Raw genomic sequence first — 22,663 nt, forward strand, 5'->3', positions numbered from 1 at the left:
GTGGACCGGTCACAGCTGGGCCAGGCAGGGTGCACAGGGATACAGCTACCCAGCCAGGTGAGGTCATGGGAGCAGTGTTGCCTACTAAGCCACCTCTCTGTCTAGATGGAGTCCAGGGGCCGTTCTGTTGCCAAGCAGGCCCTGAGAAACCAGATCCACTGAGCTCTGGAGGAGACGGTCCTGTTCTGACAGCTGCCACGCTCCGATGAATTGTAGCCCAAATATTCCTCTCGGAACAGCCAGTGCCCTGAACCAATGTAAGAATTAGATGCTTTTAACCTTGTTTTCAGACGGCTCCTTGCCTCTCTCCCAGTGCCTGGAATACAAACGCCAGAAGCAGACTCCAGCCCAGACTCCCGGCTAGCGGGAAGCTACAGGCACAAGGTGAGTTGCCAGCAGAGCAGCGATCTGACCTGACAGGTGAGCAAGCCTAGAGCCATGCCGTTCCACGTGGCACTGCTGTGCCGCGGCGAGCAAAGACCTGCCTTGCTCCGTCAGTGGGGCTCAAGGGGCGTTGCCTATGTCCATTCCACATTAAGGCGAGGGCTCGCTACATGCACTGGTGCCACGTTTCCCCTCACAGTGTCTACAGGGGAGCAGTGCTGGTGACCCTGGCACGGCTCCCTAAGGCACAGGAAAAGGGGCCCCACCCGTCATCCCCCCCAGCTTTCCTTTGCTGAAAACAGACAGTGGGAAAGGTAGGCGAGCCATGGAATGGACATGAGCAACATGTCGTCACGTTACTGGGTCTTCAGGGGAGCAGCCAGATCACTGCTGCACCCATAGGTGGATGTGTTGGCACCAAGAATGGTATAGAAGGGGGCCATGTGACGTATAGAATAGGAGCTTACTGTCTGCTGAGCCTATGTACGCTAGTCATGTGACTGTAAAATGTCTGTGTGTGTAGGTAGGAATCTGTGTAGATACTGAATATTTCTCTGCATGTGGTTGAGCAATGGGCAGAGACCGGCCTGTGGACATGCTAATCAGTGAGGCCTTGTGGGACAATGGCACTCGATGGGCCAAGGACACACCTAAAGAATGAGGGTGACTCATACCTAACGGCTACCAGCAGTGAACACAGGAATAAGCCGTGGACCAGGTGACCTGCTGTAGCCAAGAAGAGACCAGGAACGAGGGATAAATAGGCCATGTGGTGGACTCCATCTTTGTTCTCAGCTCAGCACTTCATCCCAGAGGCAGCAGTGCAGGGATCGAAGAGCCCGGAAGACCTGTGGACCCATCCTGATCCTAGGATGCGCAACAAGGACTTAAACCAGCAGCTGCAACATCTCTGCTAGAGCCTGCATCGAGGACTGGGAGATTCGGTGCATGTAACGTACTATCCTTTAACAACCTCACTCTCAGGCTTTTCTTTTTTGTAATAATAAACCTTTAGATGTTAGATGCTAAAGGATTGGCTCAGCGTGATTTGTGGGTAAGGTCCAGAGGGTAAATTGACCAGGGATCTGTGGCTGGTTTCTTGGAACCGGACAGAACTTGTTCGGGGCAGGTGGGATTGGATGCTAGGACCCCCCCACTTGTGTATAGGCCCGGGGCCATCTGGGGCACGGATATTGCTGGGGTGTCGGAGGGGTTTTGCTCGTGAGGCTTCAGGCAGGCAGCTGAAGTGCTCTGTGGGACTGGTTTGTGGCCTGTTTGGAGAGGTCACCAGTCAGGGGCTGTAAGAAGCCCCGGATTTGAGCAATTAACCCTGAGCGGATGCCCTCAGCTGTGCCCAGACACGGCCCGGTCCGTCTCAGTCTCGTCTTCCAGTGCTTGCTCATGTCCCTCCCACATTGGGGGGCCCAGCCAGAACCCGGGGAGGCCGGTAGGAACTCACGGCCGCATAGATTGCAGCAGCTCTGCCAGGCCCAGCATGACACCATAACGAGACACGAACTTGTGGCCAGAGGACCATGCTGCAGCTCTGCAGATGGGCCGTGTCAGGATACGTGCAGGAAGGCCGCCTGAGCTCTGGTCAAGTGGGCGAATCAGCGGCAGCAGAACCCTGGCCAGCTGGTAACGGGTCTATCTGCAAAGCGCTCTAGTGGGAAAACATTCGGCAAGGAGACCGACAGCCCTTTGTCTGATCCTGTAGCGGTGAAGAGCCGGGTCGATTTACACAAAGGCTTGGGGCACTGAGTCAAAGGCAAAGCCCTCTGGACAGGCTGGGTGTGCACACACCTCTCCTCTGCCGCCTTGGCCAGCTTGGGACAGAACGCCAGGAGGAACACGCCCTGGTTCACATGGAAGGCAGGCCAGGCGGGGCCACAGCAGGACCTTATGCTTAAAAAAGGCCGCAGAAGGAGGTTCTGAGGTCAAGCTTTAGTCTCCCAGACTCGTCACGCCAGCATCACCCGCACCGGGAAAGCGACGCGGTGGGAGGGAGCAGGAGCCCAGCAGCTCGAAAGGCAGGCTGGGGAGCCTGCAGAGGTCCAGATAAGGTCCCACTGCGGGATGGGGGCCCGTACCTGCCGGTAAACCCTCTCGCGGCCTCTTAGGAATCTGACATGCCATGAAGAAAGCCTTGTCCCTGAATCGGTGGGTGAAAGGGGAGATGGCCAGGTCTCCTGTTAGGGGGGTCTCGTGCTAGGGCCTGGCTCCTGAGACGCAGCAGGCAATCTAAGATGGACCACACTGTAGAACACGAGGCAGATACGCTGCATTGACACCCAGTGGGCAAACGCCCGCCACTTGGCCATGGGGGATCAGTCTCACGGACGGCGCCCTGCTCCCCAGGGGGACCTGCTGAACCTCCAAGGCGGCCCACTCCTCCGGGTTCAACCACACAGAGGAGCAGAGACTCGAGGTGGAGAGGGAGGGGCTGCCCTGCCACCATCTTCATGAGCCTGCTGAAGCAGCACTGGCGAGGACCCGCCGGGGGCTATCGCTATAACCTAACACTAAAATAAAATGAATGGAGATCGTCTATCTCCTAGAACTGGAAGGGACCTCAAGAGGTCACCGAGTCCAGTCCCCTGCCCTCACAGCAGGACCAAGTACCATCCCTGATGAATTTTTGCCCCAAATTGCCTCCGCAAGGATTGAACTCACCTCCCTGGGTTTAGCAGACCAATGCTCAAACCACTGAGCTATCCCTCCCCCACAAGGTTCAACCTGTGCTATGTCCCTTTTGATCTTTCCTAGGGCCCAGCTGATGGCAGGCGGAAGGCATGGGTGAGGGAGTCCTTGTGCAGGCCCTGCCGGGAGCAAAACCAATGGCACTTTGTTTTGCCTGACAGCAAACAGGATCACTGGGGGCACGCCCTACCTCAAGTCGGGGAGTTCTCACCATGAGTGGTCACGCCAAGTGGGGCAGTCCCGGATGCGGTGATCCACTGAGGCCGGAGAGGGGACCAGCCTGCAGACGAAGGTTGTGGCCGATGCTGTAGTCCCAGAGAGCGCCTCCTGGCAGAGCCGACGAGCATGCTCGCCCGTGCCAGCTTGTGCAGAACACCAAGGCAGCACTGCCCCTCTGGACCCTGCCACTCTGCCTGACTGGTGCAGCAGAAAGACACCGCAGCCAACCCCACCCCTCAGCTCCTTAACATCTGGTCCTCCTCCAGGGACCACATCCCGGGGTCTGGAGATCCCCAGCTGAGGTCCCCGGCATCTGATACCAGCTCAATGGAGGGAGAGCGGCTGTCCAAGGGAATTCCTTCCAGGACTTCCCCTGGATCAGCCCACCACTGCAGTGAAGGGACCATGCCAGGGGAGTGGTGTATGATCTTTTCCAGGTGATCCCTGGCCTGGGAATAGGTTGATGCACACAGAGGCTGCACACGGAGCCTGGAGCAACAGCAGCAAGCTTGTGCATGGGCCATGCAGCTCAGCAGATGCAAGAACACCCTGGCTCTGGTCGGGGAAAGGCAGACGTTTCCAAAGCGAGGTCTGTCAGGGCCCAAAACCCGTTGAGTGGCAGGAAGGCTCTGCTGGGTGGAGTGGTGCACCGCTCCAAGGAATTCTCCCCTTTGTACTGGGACTGCAATGGACTGCCACTCACCAGTAGCCCCGGGCAGCAATGTGGGGCTTGCAGAACTGTGACGGCTCTTTGGCCCTGAGCTGCCTTGGACCAGGCGGTCGAAGTACGGCTCGATCTCAGGTTGGTGATCGGCTTCAAGTGGAATGTCCCAAGGGCCAATTCTAGGGCTGGTTTGATTCAACATCTTCATTAACGGCCTGGAGATGGGGATGGGTTGCAAGTTTTCAGATGACACTAAGCGCGGGGGGGGGGGGTAGATACGCTGGAGGGCAGGGAGAGGGTCCAGACTGACCTAGACACATTGGAGGATTGGGCCACAAGAAATCTGATGAGGTTCAACAAGGACGAGTGCAGAGTCCTGCCCTTGGGACGGAAGAATCCCAAGCATTGGTACAGGCTGGGGGCCGACTGGCTAAGCAGCAGTTTGGCAGAAAAGGCCCTGGGGGTTACAGTGGATAAGAAGCTGGAGATGAGTCAACAGGCCGCCCTTGTAGCCAAACAGGATAGTGACACATTGGGTTGCATTAGGAGGAGCGTTGCCAGCAGATCCACAGAAGTGATCATTCCCCTTTAGTCGGCTTCGGTGAGGCCAAATCTGGAGCGTTGTGTCCAGTTCTGGGCCCCCCAATACAGAAGGGATGTGGACGCATTGGAGAGGGGCCAGCGGAGGGCGACCAAAATGATTTGGGGGCTGGAGCACATGGCCTATGGGGAGAGACTGAGGCATTTGGGCTTGTTGAGACTGCAGAAGAGAAGAATGAGGGGGGTTTGAGAGCAGCCTGCAAGGGGATCCAAAGAGGCTGTTCTCAGTGGGGGCAGACCAAGGAGCAATGGGCTCAGGTTGCAGTGGGGGAGGACTAGGTTGGAGATTAGGAAAAACTGTTTCCCTAGGCGGGTGGGGAAGAGCTGCGATGGACTCCCTAGGGAGGGGGTGGAATCTCCATCCCTCAAGTGTTTAAGCCCCGGCTGGGTTGATTGAGTCCGGGTTGGTCCTGCTTTGGACAGGGCACTGGACTTGACTCCTGAGGGCTCTGCCCGCCCTGGGATTCTCTGATCTGGACACCCCGACGCCTGAGGAGAGCTGCTGCTACTGTCATGCACCTGGTACACACCCTCGGTGCCATGGCCAGACCAAACAGGCCTGCAGACTGGCAATGGGCAGGACCCCCTGGAAATCAGGGAGCATCTGAGCAGGAAGCTCCCTGTGGGAAAGCAGGCACCCTGCAGGTCGAGGGCAGCATCCCATCTCCCAGAGCCAGGGAGGGGATAATGGAGGCCAGGGAGACCGAGACTGTCAACTCCTGGGGCTGGTCTGCATCCCTGCCAGAGAGCACGTGCCTCAGTGGGCCTGTGCCAGGGTACCAGTGAAGTACACCGAGTCCTGCTGCCAGTGCCCTGGGACTGTAGCAGGCTCCGCTGTGTCTGCCTCCCTAGCTCCCAGGCACTACGGCACGACCCTCCCAAGGAGCAGTGCCGCTCAGGCAAGAACAGACAGTAAGGCCTCCAAGGCACGTTACTCGAGGTCTGGGCAACACCAGCCTCCCGAGCAGCCTGGAGAGCTTTGGGTGCTGAGAGCACGTGAAGCTGACAGTCGGGACATCAAATCCTGAGGAACTGGCTAACCAGTCAAACAGCTTCACAGGGACTGAAATGAGCTGCCAAACACGTCTTGCCTCGCCCCCAGCCCTGTCCTTTCCCTGGCAGGGAGCAGACCATCCTCTACCGGCTTCTTGGCCAGGGCCATCAGTGGCGATCGGTGCCAGCTCACCGACGCACCAGCAGGGCACTGCACATGGACACCTTGGGGCTGCGTGCCAAGAGAGACCTCTGCTCTGGGGCCAGAGGGAGCAGTGACTCCGTCGGGAGCACCTGGAGCTGATCTCACACTCCTCCCTAGTCCTAGGCACGTAGGACTTGCAGACAACACATCAGCGCCATGCCCTCTGTCCAGGTGCCAAAGACAGCTGTACGGGGAGCACTGATGGGCACAGGGCCTGTCCAGCAATGTCAGGGCTTAAAGCCTTGTGACCAGGGCATGCCAGCCCGCAGCCAGGACTCCCTAAACTGTAAAGCACTGCAAAGGACAACACTGCATCACTAGCTACGGCCACCTTGATTGTCCAAAAAGCCTGAGCAACGCAAGGAAGAGCAGCGAACGTTCCAGCACCATCACTGGCGGCAAGGAACTGAGCATGGGGGAGCCAGCGGTGCCCCTTACACGGCGCCAGACAGGTGCCACTCCACAGGGCGCAGAGCCACTCCTACAGACAGATACTGCGGAGGGGACTGGCCAGCACACCCCCCAGGAGTAAGCACTCCAAGGAGAGCATGGACATGCCCCGTCCCAGCACGACTCGCCGTAGCCAGAACACTCATCAAGCCCTGACTCCCCTCAAGCCTTAGCCTGCCCAGGAAGCATCAAATACAGGAGACTTCCACACCTGCCCCAACGCTGGCCCTCGCGGGGACCCTGTGGACACCAGCACGGTCACCAAGACATCACCCGAAGGGCTGCAATCCTATACAGGCATTTCCAGAGGCAGCGCCTGTTTCGCCTCCCTGGAGTCCTCCAGGCACCTATCCAGCACCCACCCGGGTCTGACCCACTCCAGGGCGCTGTCCTAACCACCAGCCCCTTCTCCTCCCCCCAGAGGCGAGCATGCCACCTCTCTGCGGTAGGCCCACCTGGAGTGCCCACAACGCATGGCCCTGTATCATAGGAACACCACCCAAACCCGTAAACGTGCTCCACCGCCACCTCCCCTACCACGCTGGTGCGAAGAGTCGTTTGGCCACAGCTCGTGGCAGGGTAGAACGTTGTCCCCGCCCGTAACTTCAGACCAGAGCCAGAGCGACTCCAACAGAGCTGCACAGGCAGGGCCATTCCCGCAGCGGCTCCTGCCAGAGTCTGCGGGATACCAGAGATCACGCCAGAATACACTTGGAGCACGCCGCCAGCCGGGTTATACCAACCACCCGCTCTCCCACGCCCGTCAGCTACACACTGCTTACAAATATTTGGAGCAAAACAGCCACCTACAGATATTTTGCTCCACATACCGCCTGCCACGTGCCCCCGCGCCGCGCCCCCCGCCTGCAGTGATTTGAAACCAAGGCACAAGGCAGGCTAGGTCTCTGCTACACCAACCTGTTCGGAGCCGGAGGAGTTTGTTCTACAGCAGAGACAGGGGTTTAAAGCGTGCTGCAGAACAAGGATGCATGTGACTAGTCGACTGCCTGATAAGCATGTTCTTAGCAGGTGGTCAAGTAGTGACCCAACTAGTTGCTCCCCCCTTGCCTCTACCAGAGAGGGGAGCAGGGGGAGAAGCAGGAGCAGATGCTGGGAGGAGCTTGCTTAAAAAGCCTCTTCCGCCCAGCACCAGGTCCACAGCGGGTGGGGGAGGAGGCAGGAGAGGCAGAGGCAGCAGGGAAACAGCACAAGTTGGGACTGCCTGCCTCACCCTTTGAAATGCACAAGAACAGCCCAGGGGCAGTGCAGGGAGGAGCCCAAGCAGCTGTGCCTCTTCCTTTGAAACGTACAAGAGCCGCAAGCAGCTCATGTACATTCCAAAGGCCAAGGCCTAGTGGGACAGCGAGTGTGCCCCTTACCGGCCAACCAAGTAGGCAATGGAGATTCCATCGACTACTCGATTAACTGATTCACCGAAATGGAACATCCCGACTGCAGAACTGGGATGGTGCCTCACTCAGGTTCAAGCCCGCAGCAGCTCAGGACTAACAGCAGAACATGGCTAAGTCCAGCAGCCCCAAGCTGAAACCTGGCTGCAGTCAGGTCCCCCTCCCGGGTAGCAGTTTCGACCACAGAGCTAGAACAGGAATTGCTTCCCACCTTCTATCATGTGGGCACCCTCGCTCTGGTGCGAGTGGAAGGACTCAAACTCGGGCCTGAGCACTTGGCTCGGAGCGGCTGCCGGAGCCGGTAACGGTTGCACATTTACAGATTAATCAGCCGCTCCGAGCAGGAATGTGCTGGGGGATCCGACGGCGGAAGGAGGGAAGGGGAAAAGGGGAACAGCTCCCAAGGCCAAGGGAAGAGAGACCCTCCCACTCTTGCATTGCTAGGGAACATCGCAAGGTCCAAGAACAATCTGACCAACGGGGACAGCAAACCAAAGGCTTCCCTGGGCTCTCGTCTAGTCAGCCCAATGCTCACCAACTGATCACACTACTATTCTGCAGGGTGAATTGGCACTCGAGAACCAAGCGTGGCCTCCTGCCAGCCCCGTCAGGAGGAGCTGGGATTCCGGGGGCTGCACATTTCCCGTTTTCTAAAGGTTATTAGCTAGCCACCACAGCAGCAGATGCTATTCAAAGCCATATCATGCCCTGGGTCATGTTTCCACCTGGATAATCACTTCCTGCTTCCCTAGAACTCCCACAGGACTAACACTGGAGATAAAACTCCTTACTGCCGCACCTAGGAGAAGGGAAGGGAAGCTGTGCTCTGTTCCAGCAGCTCGTGCAACCCACCTCATGGGGCTGCGGCGGCCCTCGTGTAACTGCACCAGCAGCTTTGGGGCCCTAGTAGAAAGAGCAACAATGCAGCTGATTTACTAGGAACAGAATCCACATTCCACCCCAGTGGAGGGCTTCATTCAACTGACTCCAGTGCACAAGGTGCCAGGAACCTGTGGCGTGTTTCCCCGTGTTCAGGAGTGGGTCACTGTGCCCAGCGGAACAGCAGATAGCGGCTACACCCCGGTCACCAATCCCAAACACGTCTACCTGGAGGCCATTTGCATTGCCCATGGCTCCATGCACCGGCACCTGCCATTTGCTATTTGCCATGCAGAACGTGGCATAATCATGAATTCTTATTGGTTACTCGACATTCTACAGTCCCGGGGGCGGGGCGGCAGCCAGTGCACTCCAGGCCCACCCCTCTATCAGAGGCTGCAGCACAGGGTGCCAGGCAGGTGCTGGTCCGCAACGGGATCCGGTTTAAAAGCCAGCTCCCCTCACCGACCAGCTGCCTGTCGCCCCACGCTGCTGTCTGACAGAGGCAGTAGCACAGGGTGGCAGCAGCCCCTGTCCCGCGTGGGGTGAGGCTGAGCTCCCGGACCCAGCAGGAGATGGAACCGAGCTGGGCTGCCTACCCGCCTAATGCACTTTAAATGCAGAGCCGCAGCAGGAGTAGTGCCAGAGCCGGCGTGAGCCAGGACTAAGCTGGGCTGCGGGCCAGCCTGCTACAAAATGTACTGGCAAAGGGGGAGTGATGCATGTAGCCTATAGCATTGACCTATCCGCTTTTGTTTATCGGTTAATCGACTGCACTATTACATCCCTAGAACATACAAGTGAAAAATTCTCAACAAGCCACAGGGAAATGAGTTTCACTTGAAGCCTGAAAGTAATTACATGTACCGAGCAACCCCGCTACAAAGGCCTCCGTGCTCAACAATTAAGGACTCGGAGGTTTCATAGACGTAATTACCCTTAATCTTTCATTTACAAGGCACAGGAAAACAAATCCGATGCAGTTAACTGTTTTATCCGATTGCCAACAATGCCCACGCGTTCTGGGAAGTTACTGGGGCTCTCTGACAAGGCAAAGCGGCAGTCGCGGTTAGCTGGTGAAACTTGGAATCAGGTGGCTCCAGGGAATTTCAGTAAGAGGTCCGAAGGCTGGCATATCCAGTCACAGAAGGATCACTCCAGCACAATCCAAGACAGAGCCAGAGAGCAGCACCTCCGGCCACTAATGTGTGCCTCCAGACTGCCCTGTTGTGTTGCTGGTCCCCATGGGACGCGAGCCGCTACTGTCAACTTAACGCAGCTTTTAGGGTTCTCTAACGACACTGGGGACTGGACCAGGACAGGGCAGTGCAAAGTGAGCTCTCATTCCAGCCTGTGAATTCCTCGATTACAGCCAGGGACCTCAGCCATCAGTCTCTGCTAGGTCAGCATTCAGCTCTTCTCACCAGCACAGTCAGATTGGTCTTTTCGCACGACGTGCAATAGAATCCGTGTGACTGCCGCACACCCAGCAGCCACGCTTAGACCCCGCACTCACATTTCTGAGTTTAGAACCAAGGCATGAGGTCCAACTACCAGTTGGGCTGAGAGCTAAAATCTTCAGCAGGCTCCAAATGCCAAGAGCATGATGGGAAAAGCCAGGAAAGCAAGATACACATGCACGGGGGTACATGGAGACGGGAGGGCACACTAGCGAAGAGGCACAGGAAACCCACCTTGCAGGACAAGTCCAACGGTGCATTTACAGACAACCGAACCCCCTGGGAAGGAACAGTCAATTCTAGCAGGTCAGAGCAGCTTCCAGCCAGGCTTCACTTTGTGCTCTGTGCGGCCACAGGGCAAACTTGACAGCTACTAATTTCTAGCAACAGTTAAGTGGCCCTGCCTCCTGGGACAGGCCATCTGGGAGCTCGAAAACAATTCAATGCAAATTCTGGCTTGCCTTCTGGCGCTAACCTCACTAACCGCACAGCAACAGCAGCGTGGGGCAGGGACTCAATTTGTGCATAGAAATGCACAGAAAAGCTACAGGGATGAAGGCAGCTCATTTGCACCTCAGAGGGGGTCCCGTTGTAAACCTGGAATGCCTGGCCACTGGAGACTCCTCTCTGCTTGGCAAGAGCACACCCCATGCACGCCCCGGCCATTTGGCTTGTCTATGTCTCAGCACCTGATTGAAAGGGCGGCAAGAACTCAGTCAAGAACACCTTCCAGGGGACTGCAACATCCAGGACCCAGCACTGAATTGCTGAGCAGAAAAGGAGCAAGCAGAGCTGAAAAGACCATGCTGCAGACACGCTAACCCTTCCCTAGCTGGAGTCCACACAAGGTCCTCAGCTCAACCTAGGGATGTGAACCAGTCGACTATTCAATAAGCAAATGCTAAGCAGATTGTCGACACCTTAGTCGACTAGTCGCTCCCCCCTTGAGGCCTCTAACAGAAAGAGGCAGCAACGGAGGGTGTGGAGGAGGTGTTCAAAGCGACAGAGCCACATAGAGCCTGGGGTCAGCTGGGAGTCCCTAGCTGGCTTGGGCTGTACGTGGCCTTTCAAAGCAGCAGTGCTGCATGGAGCTCAGTCACATGGGAACCCCGCAGACCCCGGGCTCCATGCAGTGCTGCCACTTTGAAACACCGTGGGGAGTATAGGGCCAGCAAGGGACTCAAGCACACCCCCACTGGCCCCGTGGGGCCTTTCCAGGGTTGTCGCTACGTTTCAAAGGCAAAGGTGCCCTTATTGACTAATTGAATAGTCAACGTAAATTGCATCGACAATTCGACTAGCCAACTTATCGACATTTTACATCCCTACTTAAACCAAGCACTCCAAGAGCGAACCGCTCGCTTGTCTTTAGCCAATCGCCTCAAGGCTGCAAACATGCAGAGGGTTTTATGAGGGGTGAATCAGCAGGCTGTTTCCAACTGTATCGCTGCTCACTTACACAAAAGGGGCAACAGGAAAAACCCTACCACTAGCCCGATTTGATCAGCCATGAAGAGTCAGGGTCGAGCTATAAAGCACAAGCCTCAAGCAACCCGTGTCAGGAATCTAAAGGAGCAGTGACTCTGTTTAATTGAGAAACCAGCCTAAGCCTGTCAGTTAACCTAGTGGATTACTCATATTCCATCCCCAGCCCCTGCCTGCTGCCTCTGATACAGAGGCAGCAAGGGGGGGCAACAGTAGCCAGCTTAAAAGCAAGTTCCCCCAGCACCGGCTCTACAGTGCAACCTGCTCCCCCACCCCCCGTGATACCACTGCCTCTATCAGAGGCAGCAGCATAGTGGAGGGAGCAGGGGAGGCTCCACGAAGCAGCCTCTGTCCCTGGCGAGCTCAGGCTCACTTCAGAGGCTGGTCCCTGGCAGCAGCCCCTGTCCGCAGGAGGTCCGAGCTCTGCAGACAGAGGCTACTTGGACTCCTGCAGACAGGGGCTGCTGTGGGAACAGCCTCCCCTTCCCGCTCCCACAGCAGCCTGAGTGGAGCTCAGAATCAAGGTAAGGAACTGCTGCCACCCAGTGCTGCTGCCTCTATCAGAGGTAGCAGTGTGAGGTGGCAGGTAGCTGGTCTGCACAGGGAGCTCTTTTTTAAACTGGTTCCCCTCATGGCCCTGCTGCCATCTGGACCCGCGCTGCCGCCTGATTCAGCCTCGCCCCACCAGAGAACTAGTTACACAGGATTTTACATCCCTACCCTGGACACCAGCCCTACGCACCTCAGACAGCTGCTCAAAGGCAGAGGGAATGATTGCAAGAGACCCCACAAGACAAGGGATTACGGCAGAGGGGAGAGAGCCCAAAGGTGATGCAGACAAAGGAAGATGGCCCATAACTGAATTCACTAGAGCGCCTCCCAGAGGGTCAGGGAACAGGAGTCTGCAGACAGCAAGGCAAAAAGGTACAGCAGAGGCACAGGAGGAAGGCCAGAACTCCCCCCCGCAGTTCACAAGTACAAGACACCAGACAGTGACTGATCCTAGCAATGCAGCAGGCTAGCCTCATCACCCCCTCACCTTCCTCACATGCTCTGACTAGCATCAAAGGCTTCCGAGATCCCAAGCAAGGTGAACGGGGCGCTTCAGACCCAGCTATAGCTTCCGGCTATTGGCAGCGTCAGTTCCACTCAGCCATTGCTAACGTTCTCGCTGCAGCCAGAAGTGCTAGCGAGGCCTCTGCTCTTGAAAAGAGAAAGCAGCTTCCAGGACAAGGCCTGGCCCCAGCCAAGCCAGCGGGATGTGCGCAAGCTCCGGGGCTGGGCTGAGCACCAGTCATTTCTCAAACAGCACTGTTACTCACTTGGGGGCACGCCACCTTCACCCTGCTGGAGCTCGGGGGGGCCATGGACCCACAGAAAAAAAAATCAGTCTGGGGCCGCAGAAAAGTGAGAAGCAAAAAGACCAAACAAACCTCATTGACCTAGCCCCCGACTGAGGAGAGACTCCCCACATGCTGAGGGGGGCCCAGGCTAGTAGATTTTGTGGGCCCCCTCCCAGGCTCTGAGGTGGACCCAAAAACAAGGGGCTCAGTGTGTGGGAAGGGACTGCTGGAAAGCAGGCTTCAAGTGTGGGGTCTGAGCAGGAGGAAGAATGCAGGAGCAGGCTGGGAGGGGGCCGCAGCCAGGCAAGCCAGGGACCACATCCAGCCCCTGGGCCTTGGGTTCCCCACCCCGGCATAACCCAATTACTTTAGGAATGCCCCCTCTTTCCCAGTCCTTAAGTGCTCCAGGCAAAAGGCTTCTACCTTTCCCTAGTTCCTTGGGCTCTGGGCGTAATCTCCTGCAGACTTGCGAGGGCCTTTTGCCCGTGAAAGAGCCTTACCTAACAGTGATAGAAATGGAGCCGTGTTAGTCTGGGGTAGCTGAAGCAAAATGCAGGACAATGCAGCACTTTAAAGACTAACAAGATGGTTTATTAGATGATGAGCTTTCGTGGGCCAAACACTCAAGCTATCTTACCCATTACCAAGATAGCTTCCCCAATTATCACCTCTAATACCATTAGCTCACAAACATCCCACTCTCCCCACCTCTAATATCATCAATTCACAGACACTTACCTTCCTTCTTCCCCCCTCCCCCGCATCCCCCTCCTGTTCTGTAATGTGATTTGTCCTTTTCATGTGTGTTCATTTTTTTAATTGTATCCTTTGGTATATATGGTTGTGACTACTTTCTTCCACTATTTGATCTGAGGAAGTGGGTCTGGCCCACGAAAGCTCATCACCTAATAAAACCATCTTGTTAGTCTTTAAAGTGCTACATTGTCCTGCATTTTACCTCTAACAGTTCTGCAAACAGAACAGGCACGCTAAGCGGACACACTCACTGTCCCCATAGGGCAGATGCTTTTCTTAGTGACCAGTCAACATTACGTCATCCAGGACTCCGGTATTCTGCACAGCATGACTGGCAGGGTGGGGTGGTCTGGCAGCTCTCATCTCCAGCTGTGTCCTCGAGTTAGGCCCCAAAGAATTTCCTTTTGGACCCTAGTTCAGTGTTAAACCCGAGCCCTGCTTGGCTACACCTTAACCAATCAAGAGAGAGGAAACTCCTACCAAACAGCACGGTTCACCAACCCTGGGCCATTACAAAACAATTCTTTAATCCAGCCTACTCCACAACCTGAGCTGATTTACATCTTGCAAAATTTGTTCTGCAACTGATGATCAAAGAACCAGACAAATCACGCAGATAAACAGAAGCAGGAACCAGAGAGACAGAACTGTCTAGATTTCACAATCACAACTGAGGAGAAGGGACTCCCCGCTACCCAAGTTTTTCTCAACAGCTTCAGCTCCGTTCTTTATTTGGGGACAGCGTGTCCGAGGGGGAAGGATTGCTCCTTCACAGCTGAACGGGACATTCTTTCCATAAACTGGAGAGGGTATGAGACCACTATTTCACTCCTGGCTGCTGTCTACTGTGGAAAGGCCCCAGACCTTAGAGCACCATGCAGTGGGCTCGCAGTCAGGTGGGCCTGTCCGCTGCTCCTAGCTGTGCCCTGGACTCACTGTTACCGGGGGGCCAGGCGCTTCACTGCCGAGGCTCAAGCACCCATATGCAAAGAGGACGACGCTGACAAGTGCTCTGGAGGAGAGGCACTGTGCACTTCAGTTCAAAAGCAGAAGCCCCGCAGGGAGCTAAGGGCCAGCAGAAGCGTCTGAGCCTTTGAAATCTACAAGAGCCCCAGAATTGCAGCAGAAGCGGGGTGAGCAGAGACTGCGTCAGTCCCTGTTTGTGCCGTTCCCTGCTGCGTCTATCTCCCCTGCCCCCCACAGAAGTAGTGTTGAGGGAACTAGATTTGAAGCTGGCTCCCCCCAGCACTGGCTCCTGCTCCCCCGTTGCTGCCTCAGAGGCCGCAAGGGCAGGAAGCGACTAGTCACATCACTAGTCGACTAGTCAATAAGCTTATGCTTGTCAACTAGTCGCTTACATCCTTCCTGAACACCCTGCTCCCATGTGAAGAGCCAGGTACAAGGCGCCACAGTATCACCCCATCCTTCCACCAATGCCCATGCAAAGCCAGCCCAGGGGGAACAACTTCCCACCCACACCCTTTTAATGTGCCACCAGGGGCCTGGCGCTCACCCTTTCCAGCAGGTCGCCCCATAGGAGGGGTCCTCCCCCACCCAGGCAGCAGCATTCCTAGCTGCTGAAATAAGGGCCTCCTGGGTTTATCCCCAGTTCCACCCACTTTCTGCCTAGCCTTAGGCAAGCCTGGTGTGGGCAATTTTTGATGGGGGGCACTCCAAGGATGTAAGTGGTCGATGGCTGCTCTCCTCTGTGATATGCATGGAGGAGGTGCGGGGTCTGGGATGGAGGTAGGGTGAAGGAGGGGATTGTGACCTGGGGCAGAGGACAGGTTTGCAGGAGGGGATGCAGGGTGTGGGACAGGGGTGCGGGACAGGGGTGCAGGGGTTTGGGTTGTGACCTGGGACAGGGGATTGGGGTGCAGGAGAAGACTGGCCTGGGAGAGGAGTATAGGGGGAGGGGTGCAGGGCCTGGGAGGGGGCTGTAACTTGGGGCAGGAGTGAGGACGGGGGTCAGGGATTTGGATTGTGCCAGGGACAGCAGATTGGGGTGCAAGGTCTGGAAGGGGCTCGTCACCTGAGGAGGGGATGCAGTGTCTGGGAAGGTGTATGGGGTGTGGAGCGGGCGGGGGGGAGGTTTGGGTCACATGGGGTAGGGGTGTACCAGAGGGGAAGGATCGGGGGAGGCAGGGTCCGGCTAGGAAACTATCTGGGAGGCTCTCAGCCAGCAGGCTCCTTAGCCAGGGTCCCTCCTCTCCACACCCCTGGGGCCATGTTTGCTGCTGTGAACACTGAGCCCCCAGGAGATGGGGGAGGGGCATTTCACATGCTGCTTGTCCTGCAAACAGGCAGCTGCTATTGACCAGAAGCCAGCCAATGGGAGCTACTGGGGGCAGGGCAGCATGACAAGACTCTCTCCCTCCCCCGGCTCTCAACGGCCCCGCAGCCAGCTTTACTGAGTGCTGAGCAGGGCAAGGTAGGCAGGGAGCCGGCTGAGGCTCTCGCAGGCAGGATCCGACAGCTTCGCAGGCTGAATCCAGCCCATGGACCATATTTTGCCCAGCCTTGGGCAAGTCCATCGCATGGGGCACCTGCCACATTCAACTTCACTCATCAGATTTTAAAAATGGCAAGTGTCTTGATTTCACTACTCTCTCTGAAATGTCTTGGTATTATAAGTGAGGGGGTCCTGACCTAAGTGGGTGCAGAGGGGTCGCAGGGTTATCTTAGGGGGGCTGCAGTACTGCTGCCCGCACTTACGCACTCCTGCTGGTGGTGGTGCACTCAGCTGAGCAGGCAGAGACCAACACCAGCAGAGAAGCATTGGTCTCCTATGAAATCTGCACAGTCAGTGGCAGATAAGCCAATGGGCCCCATCCCCAGGTCCCAGAAAAATGGGTACCTGTGCCCCCACCTGGTCCACCCAGACAGAATTCCTCTGGGGAGCAGGACTGGGGCATGGGGGCTTCCCTGATGCACCTGGCTCTCCTGCCCAGGAGCAAGGTCTGCAGCAGGAGCATTAGGGGCAAGCCCTCGCTCCCCAATCCCATTTCCCCCACAGGAGCGCTGGGATGAGCAGGGAGGACTGCAGGCAGAAGGGGTAGGAATGGGGAGGGACCTCCACGCTCTGGCCCAGGGTCCCAGGAAAATCAGAATCCACCTCTGAGTAGCCTAGGGTAAAGTACATAGAAGACCAGATATCACAGCTGTAAATTTGGTAAGGCCTCAGTCTGAGGCTTGTGTGTGAAGTGGAACATACCCAGATAGCATCAAGTAGGGCCCATCACCAAATGCAAGCGTCTAACCGGCTCAGGAACAGCCCTTCCATTTGCCACCGGCATTCTCACATCTAGGCTGCGTCTGCCAGCTGCGAATTCCTTCGCTGCGAGGAAGTTTGACGCTGCGGCACAGCAACACTTCCGCACGAGCAGGGAGTGATTCATCGGTTTTTAGAAAAAGAAAAGGAGCAAAACTCAATGGGCTTTGCTTCAAACCAGTGCCATTCTTGGGCAGCCACCACAGTCTGGAACGACTTCACTTGACTATTCCCAGTGTGCTGCCAGGCATGCAGGGGAAGCCAGTACACCATTTTACAAGCCAGCCATGCAATCCAGGGGGCACAGCTGCTGGGCAAGTCATTCGGCTGGCTTGAAGCCCTGGGTCTCACCCCTCAGCTCCTGGATCTGAGTTAGACCTTCACAGCCAGGAACATAGGTGACTTGGTGAAAAGACAAAAATGTTAAAAATAGCAGCACGAGTTCCCAGAAGTGCTCCCCTAGATTTCTCACTATTCTTCGAGTGAATTCCCAGCTCACATGCCAGCTCAACAAGAGTCCCCCAAGCACAGTCTCTGAACCATAGGAGCTGGCCAGCGAAAACCTAATGGTTGCAAGAGAAGCTGGTGAAATCCATCTTGGATACTTTGGACTCCTGTCAATTATCTGAGCACTACAAACTTCAGTGCAGTTACGCTCCTCCCTGCTGTGAAGTGGAGCAATACTAGTAACCCCAAGGGACACCTACGTAACCCAGTAAGTGACATGCCCAAGGGCACACTTCGATAGCTGCTTTGTCACAGATTTGCTCAGGTCTCCAATAGCCCAGAGTAGCACTAACCACTGGACCGTATCTAAATATATATGCACATGCCAGAGTTTTACTCCCTTAAAGGCTGTTTAGCAAACATTAGAAAACACTTTGCATAATTGCAATTTGAAAGAATCTTCCAACTCCGCTGACAAACAGCAGTTTAAACTAAATCTAACTGAAAATTCAGCCAAATTCCCATAAAACTCCATCTGTAGCTCGTGCTCACGCCCAGCTATTCTGCAACCTTGTCTTGTAAAACGCACATGCCAGTCAGACTTGCTCTCCAACGGAAGTTGTAAAACCACAACCACTTGTCCACAAAACAGATTGCAAATCTGACCTTCAAGAACGCACCAAGTTTTCCACAAGTGTTAGCACACACCAGCTAGTGCCCCCCCTCCCCCCAAAATCAGAGCCATGCTCAGCTATAAACAGGAGAGTTGAAAGAACTTTGCTTTCACTGGCTCAAGAGCCCAGGCCAAAGTTTTCAAGCTGGACACCTAACATTAGAAAACCTCAAACAATACCTGCATTCGAACATGCGCAACACATACAGTGCCCACTCACTTCAAAGACACCTACAGATGTTCAGTCCCTTTACAAAAAAATCCAGGTATATTTCATGGAGACCAAGGCAAGGCTTTATGAGCCTAGCTTTAGACACGGACAAGCCCAAACAGCAACCTCAGTCTGTTCCTCCATAAGATGAACCACGCTACAACTGTGCTAGGCCACAGCATTAATCAGCCACTGTGCTCATCTGGAGAACCTGAGGCCACGGATGCTGCAAGGATTCTCATGCGACGCAAAGTGGCCTTTATTTCTATTGGGCCACCAGCCGCAGCATGAAACTTACGAGTTTTAGTCTCATGTGCCCCGAGCACGAAACTGCTCCAGTGGCGCCGGAGCCTGCTGCAGTCCCTTCCCTCAAGGGAAGGGGACAGGAGGGAGGAGGAAAGACCAACCAGCCCAAGAGGAAGGAATACTGGAAGAAAATAAGAGCACATGCTTCAGTTTGGGGTGGAGCCCAGAGGAGAGCCCCTCTTGCATTCTAATCTAGCAAGGAGTGTGAGTAACCACTGCAGTACCCCTTCCCTGCCTTCAGACCTCAACACCTCAGCTGGGGAGAGATGCTGAACATCCATACCAGGTACCCACTGCTAATTCACATTAAGGGTGTGAAAACTCTCCCTTAACAGGCGGTGCTTACCAGTTCCAGTTAACTGTTATCCAGTGGGCCTGGAGCGGCTCCCTGTCTGCCATGGGCAGGGGGCTGCTCCAGCCCCTTGATAGGCTCCGGCACCACACAGGCAGGGGCTGCTCTGGCTGAGGGTAGAGCAGCCCCTGCCTGCGGTGAGGGGGCTAGTCCAGCCTGATCTCAGCAGGCAGGGGGGCCATTAAACATAATGTGTAACCAGTTAACCAATTACACAGCATTTTACATCCCTAACACATCTGGGTTAGGAATGGAGCATCTTCTACACTGTCTGCACAGCACCCCCTCCTCACAGACCTCTTGCCATCAGTCACCTAGGGGGTCGCCAACGGGCACACAGGACAGGAGCACTAGTGGCACACACGAAGTGGGTACTGTCTATATCCCTTTTAAATAAGGGACATGTTTGTTTTTCATGCTCAAACTACTCAGCCACTAGCTGGGAAAGCTTACACAGCTGTCCATCTGGGGCCTGAGACATCTCAGCCCGAAAGGGAGCCCCGAAGGCTCTAACCTCAGACCGAGGGCCAACCCTAAATCTGCAACCTGCGGAGCCCTTACTCTGGCAGGGGAACCAGGAAGCCTGCTGCTCGCATTCCTAGGGATCTCTAGCAGCAACCTAGCAAGTCACAGCTGGTTAAAACTCTGGTTCCATTTTTGACCTACTGTGCACACCCTCTTTGGGGAGCTCCTGGACAAGCTAGGCAAGGAGCAAACCCTTCCATCTCAGCTCAAAGGGGTGCACTGAAGTTTGAAGAACTTAAGCCCTCTGGCAGTAAAAAGTGGGTTAAGCCCTCTGGCAGTAAAAAGCCTACATGACCTGTAATGAGCAAGGGGAGGGTCCCTTCCTGGCACAAGGCTGAGGCGGCAATGTCAGAACCCCTCAGCCTGCCCCCAGAGCACCCCCACTGTGCTGCTGTTCCTGTTGCGCCTACCAGGTCATCTGCAGCAAGTCAGGGCCAAAGCACAGGTTCCACTCACCACTAGCGATGCTTGCTTCCTGCACCGACCCAGGTCTGCTTCCAGTTTAAAGTTTGAGCACCAGGGACAAGCAATGGAAAAACTCCCTCCCTCCATAGGTCAAGCAGCCAGGCCCAAACCTGCTAGTAATAGTGACATTAGGGCAGTAACAAGCAACCCTGACTTAACAGAGTCTGAGCAGAAACAACCCCCTGGGCCCAGCTCCCCCACCCCAAACAGGGAAACCAATCTGAGTTTTCCACCACCTCCCAAAATAACTATCTTTTGTGCTCTCCTCTCAGCAGGCTCCTGTCTGGAAACCCTCCCCTCCCCACAGGCTAACAGCAGTCCAGACAACAGCAGAGGATCAGACTGAGACAGCTTCCTGAACGGGCTGGCTGCAGGATGGCTGGTCCAGCACAGATGGAGGTGGAGCGCAATACACCAGCCCCAAGCTAGGTCTCTCCCACCACAGTAAGCACTCAGATCAATTCAAAACCAGAACACACCCCACACTCCCATTTCCCCAAGCCCCCCCCCCCCCCGCCCTACAAACCACGCAGACACTTCCACACCAAACTGCACCTGTCCACATCCCACCCCCGCCATTCTGCACCCCGTTGGCGGCTCACCTCAAGCAGGCTCCCTCCAGACACACAGGATTGGCTCAAGTAGGAGTGAAACTTTTATACAACTACTGAAAACTTTTCTGCCCTGGAACCCCTGGTGCCAAGCCAATGGAATGAAGGGCCTGCCAGCCCATGAGGGTAAAGTACATAGCCAGCAGTCAGTCCTCTGGGTCAGGCCCCTCCCTGCAGGTAGAGGGCATGCCCTCCCCACCCCTAGAATGAACACATGCCCGTCCACATGACAAGAGCAATTCCTCAGCAGCTTCCAGCCCTTGTGGGAGGGCAGAGACGGTGCCACAGCCCCCACAAGACAGAAGGACATGTCCATCCCCTCCCACGCATGAAGGCCACCTCGCCTGCAGGAAAGCCATGGCAGCAGGCACATTTCAGGCCCTCCTAGACACAGGGCAGAGCGTTACCCAGGATCCACTCGCCACCCCTTTCCTTTCCCAGCTCTTCTGCGATACTCTGCTGGGGTTCAGTGGGTGCAGCATGCTAGACACAACCGGAGCCCAGTCCCCCCCTTCCAAGAGCACATGGTTCACAGCACAGTCAAATCAGCAGGGTCACCAGAGGACAGGCCCCTAAATGAATTATGTAGCAATGGCAGCCACACAGCCAGGGGCCAAGGAGTCTGTCGCCCTCCTTGCATGCCCCTCCCCGTGAGGAGTCATGGGGTCTCAGCTGCAACTCAGGAACAGAGAGAGAGAGACAAGGGCCTGAGAGTGGCACAGCAGAGATTGCAGCGAGTGAGGCGCACAGGCTAAGAAAGTACAAATGCGGGTGTGATACTGGGCAAAGACAGGGGAGGAAGGTGGTGCAAATTTGGGGAGAGGACTGGAGAGGCAGACAGGCAGTTACAACAGAAAGCCTGGAGCCCAGAAGGGGAGGACATGCCTGGGCCTGGAAAGTTATGGAGAGCGTGGGGAGTGGGGGTAATTGCACCGGGACAGGAGCCGGGGAGCAGTACAAGGGGCAGGCATCAGTGCATGATCCTGGGAGGTACCAAGGGAGGGGACCTCTGGTACCAGCGCCACCCCCACTAGCGGTTTGGGGGGCAGGACAGGCACACAAGACCCGGGCGTGACGGGGAAGACGGGCAGGGCTCAGGGTGAGAAGGACCGAGGCAGACCCCCAGCAGGAAGTCAGGGCTGGGGGAAGCGGCGCAGGGCTCTGGGGGAGGGGAGGAAGGGGCAGGTCCCGATCCCGGGAGGGGCAGGTCCCGGGGGGGGTCTGGGGGGGCGGGACAGTCTCAGGCCCGGGAGGTTCCGGGGGGGGGGGGGGGGAGTCCCGAGATGCAGGATCGGGGCTCAGATCCCGGTGGGGGGCCTCGAGGTGGAAGGTCCCAAACTCAAGTCCCGGGGGGGGCGCGCAGGAGAGGTCACGGGCTGAGGAGCGGGGGGGGGGCTGGCGGGGGGGGTCAGGTCCCGGGCTGAGGAGCGGGGGGGCTCAGGTCCGGGAGGGGCTGTTCCGGGGGGGGGCTGTTCCCAGGCTCAGGAGCCGGGGGGGTCAGGTCCGGGGGGAGACGGGTCCAGGGAAGGGGGAGCTGTTCCCGGGGGGGCTGGTCCCAGGGGGGGGTCCGTTCCCGGGGGGGTTCCGGGGGGGCTGTTCCCGGGGGGGGCTGGTCCCAGGGGGGGGTCCGTTCCCGGGGGGGGTCCCGGCGCTCACCATCTTGACGATGCCGCGCTGCAGCGCGGGGGGGGCGGCGGGGCCGGGCGCGGCGGCCATGGCGGGCGGGCGACGGGCTGAGGCGAGGGGGGGCCGAGCGGACGCTGCCGACTCAACCGGCGGTAACGTGGGGGGGAGGGGCGCCCCGCGCCGCGGATATTTATCCCTCCCGCCACGCCGCGCAGGCGCACTGCGACCGGGACTCCCTCGGCCGACCAATCCGCGCGCCGTCCGCGCGGCCCCGCCCCTTTCCGCCGGACCAATCCGCGCGGGGGGCTCCGACATGGGTCCGATAGACCGTATTCGCAATGACGTCACCGGCCAGGAGGGCGGAGCTTCCGGGGCACGCGGGGCAGGGACACGTCGGCAAAGGCTGCCCTGGCCCCACGTGTATCGCAGCCCGGCCGGAGCGCGGGGGGGGGGGGGCTCTGACCCCCCCCGACTCACCCCTCAGCTGGGACCGGGGGACCCCGAGTGACCCCCCCGCCCTGGCCTCCAGCCCCCCCCCGCCCAGCCCCGCCACGGGGGACCCCCCCAAGTGACCCCCCCACTCCCCTGGCCTCCAGCCCCCTCCGCCCAGCCCCGCCACGGGGGGACCC

The 22,663-nt window shown here is 57.0% G+C and overlaps 1 protein-coding gene across 1 annotated transcript in view; it reads right to left on the reverse strand.

The window, feature by feature from the left end:
- SND1 (staphylococcal nuclease and tudor domain containing 1) overlaps nucleotides 1–22,219 on the reverse strand; it is a 314,287-nt gene extending 292,068 nt beyond the window's left edge. Inside the window, exon 1 of the mRNA XM_075924108.1 lies at nucleotides 22,065–22,219. Coding sequence (XP_075780223.1) covers nucleotides 22,065–22,124 — 60 coding nt within the window. The 5' untranslated portion in view covers nucleotides 22,125–22,219. The remainder of the gene's footprint in view (nucleotides 1–22,064) is intronic.
- Nucleotides 22,220–22,663: the final 444 nt, after the last annotated feature.

The sequence above is a fragment of the Pelodiscus sinensis genome, chromosome 1 (genome assembly GCF_049634645.1).
Source record: "Pelodiscus sinensis isolate JC-2024 chromosome 1, ASM4963464v1, whole genome shotgun sequence".
Lineage (NCBI taxonomy): Eukaryota > Metazoa > Chordata > Testudines > Trionychidae > Pelodiscus > Pelodiscus sinensis.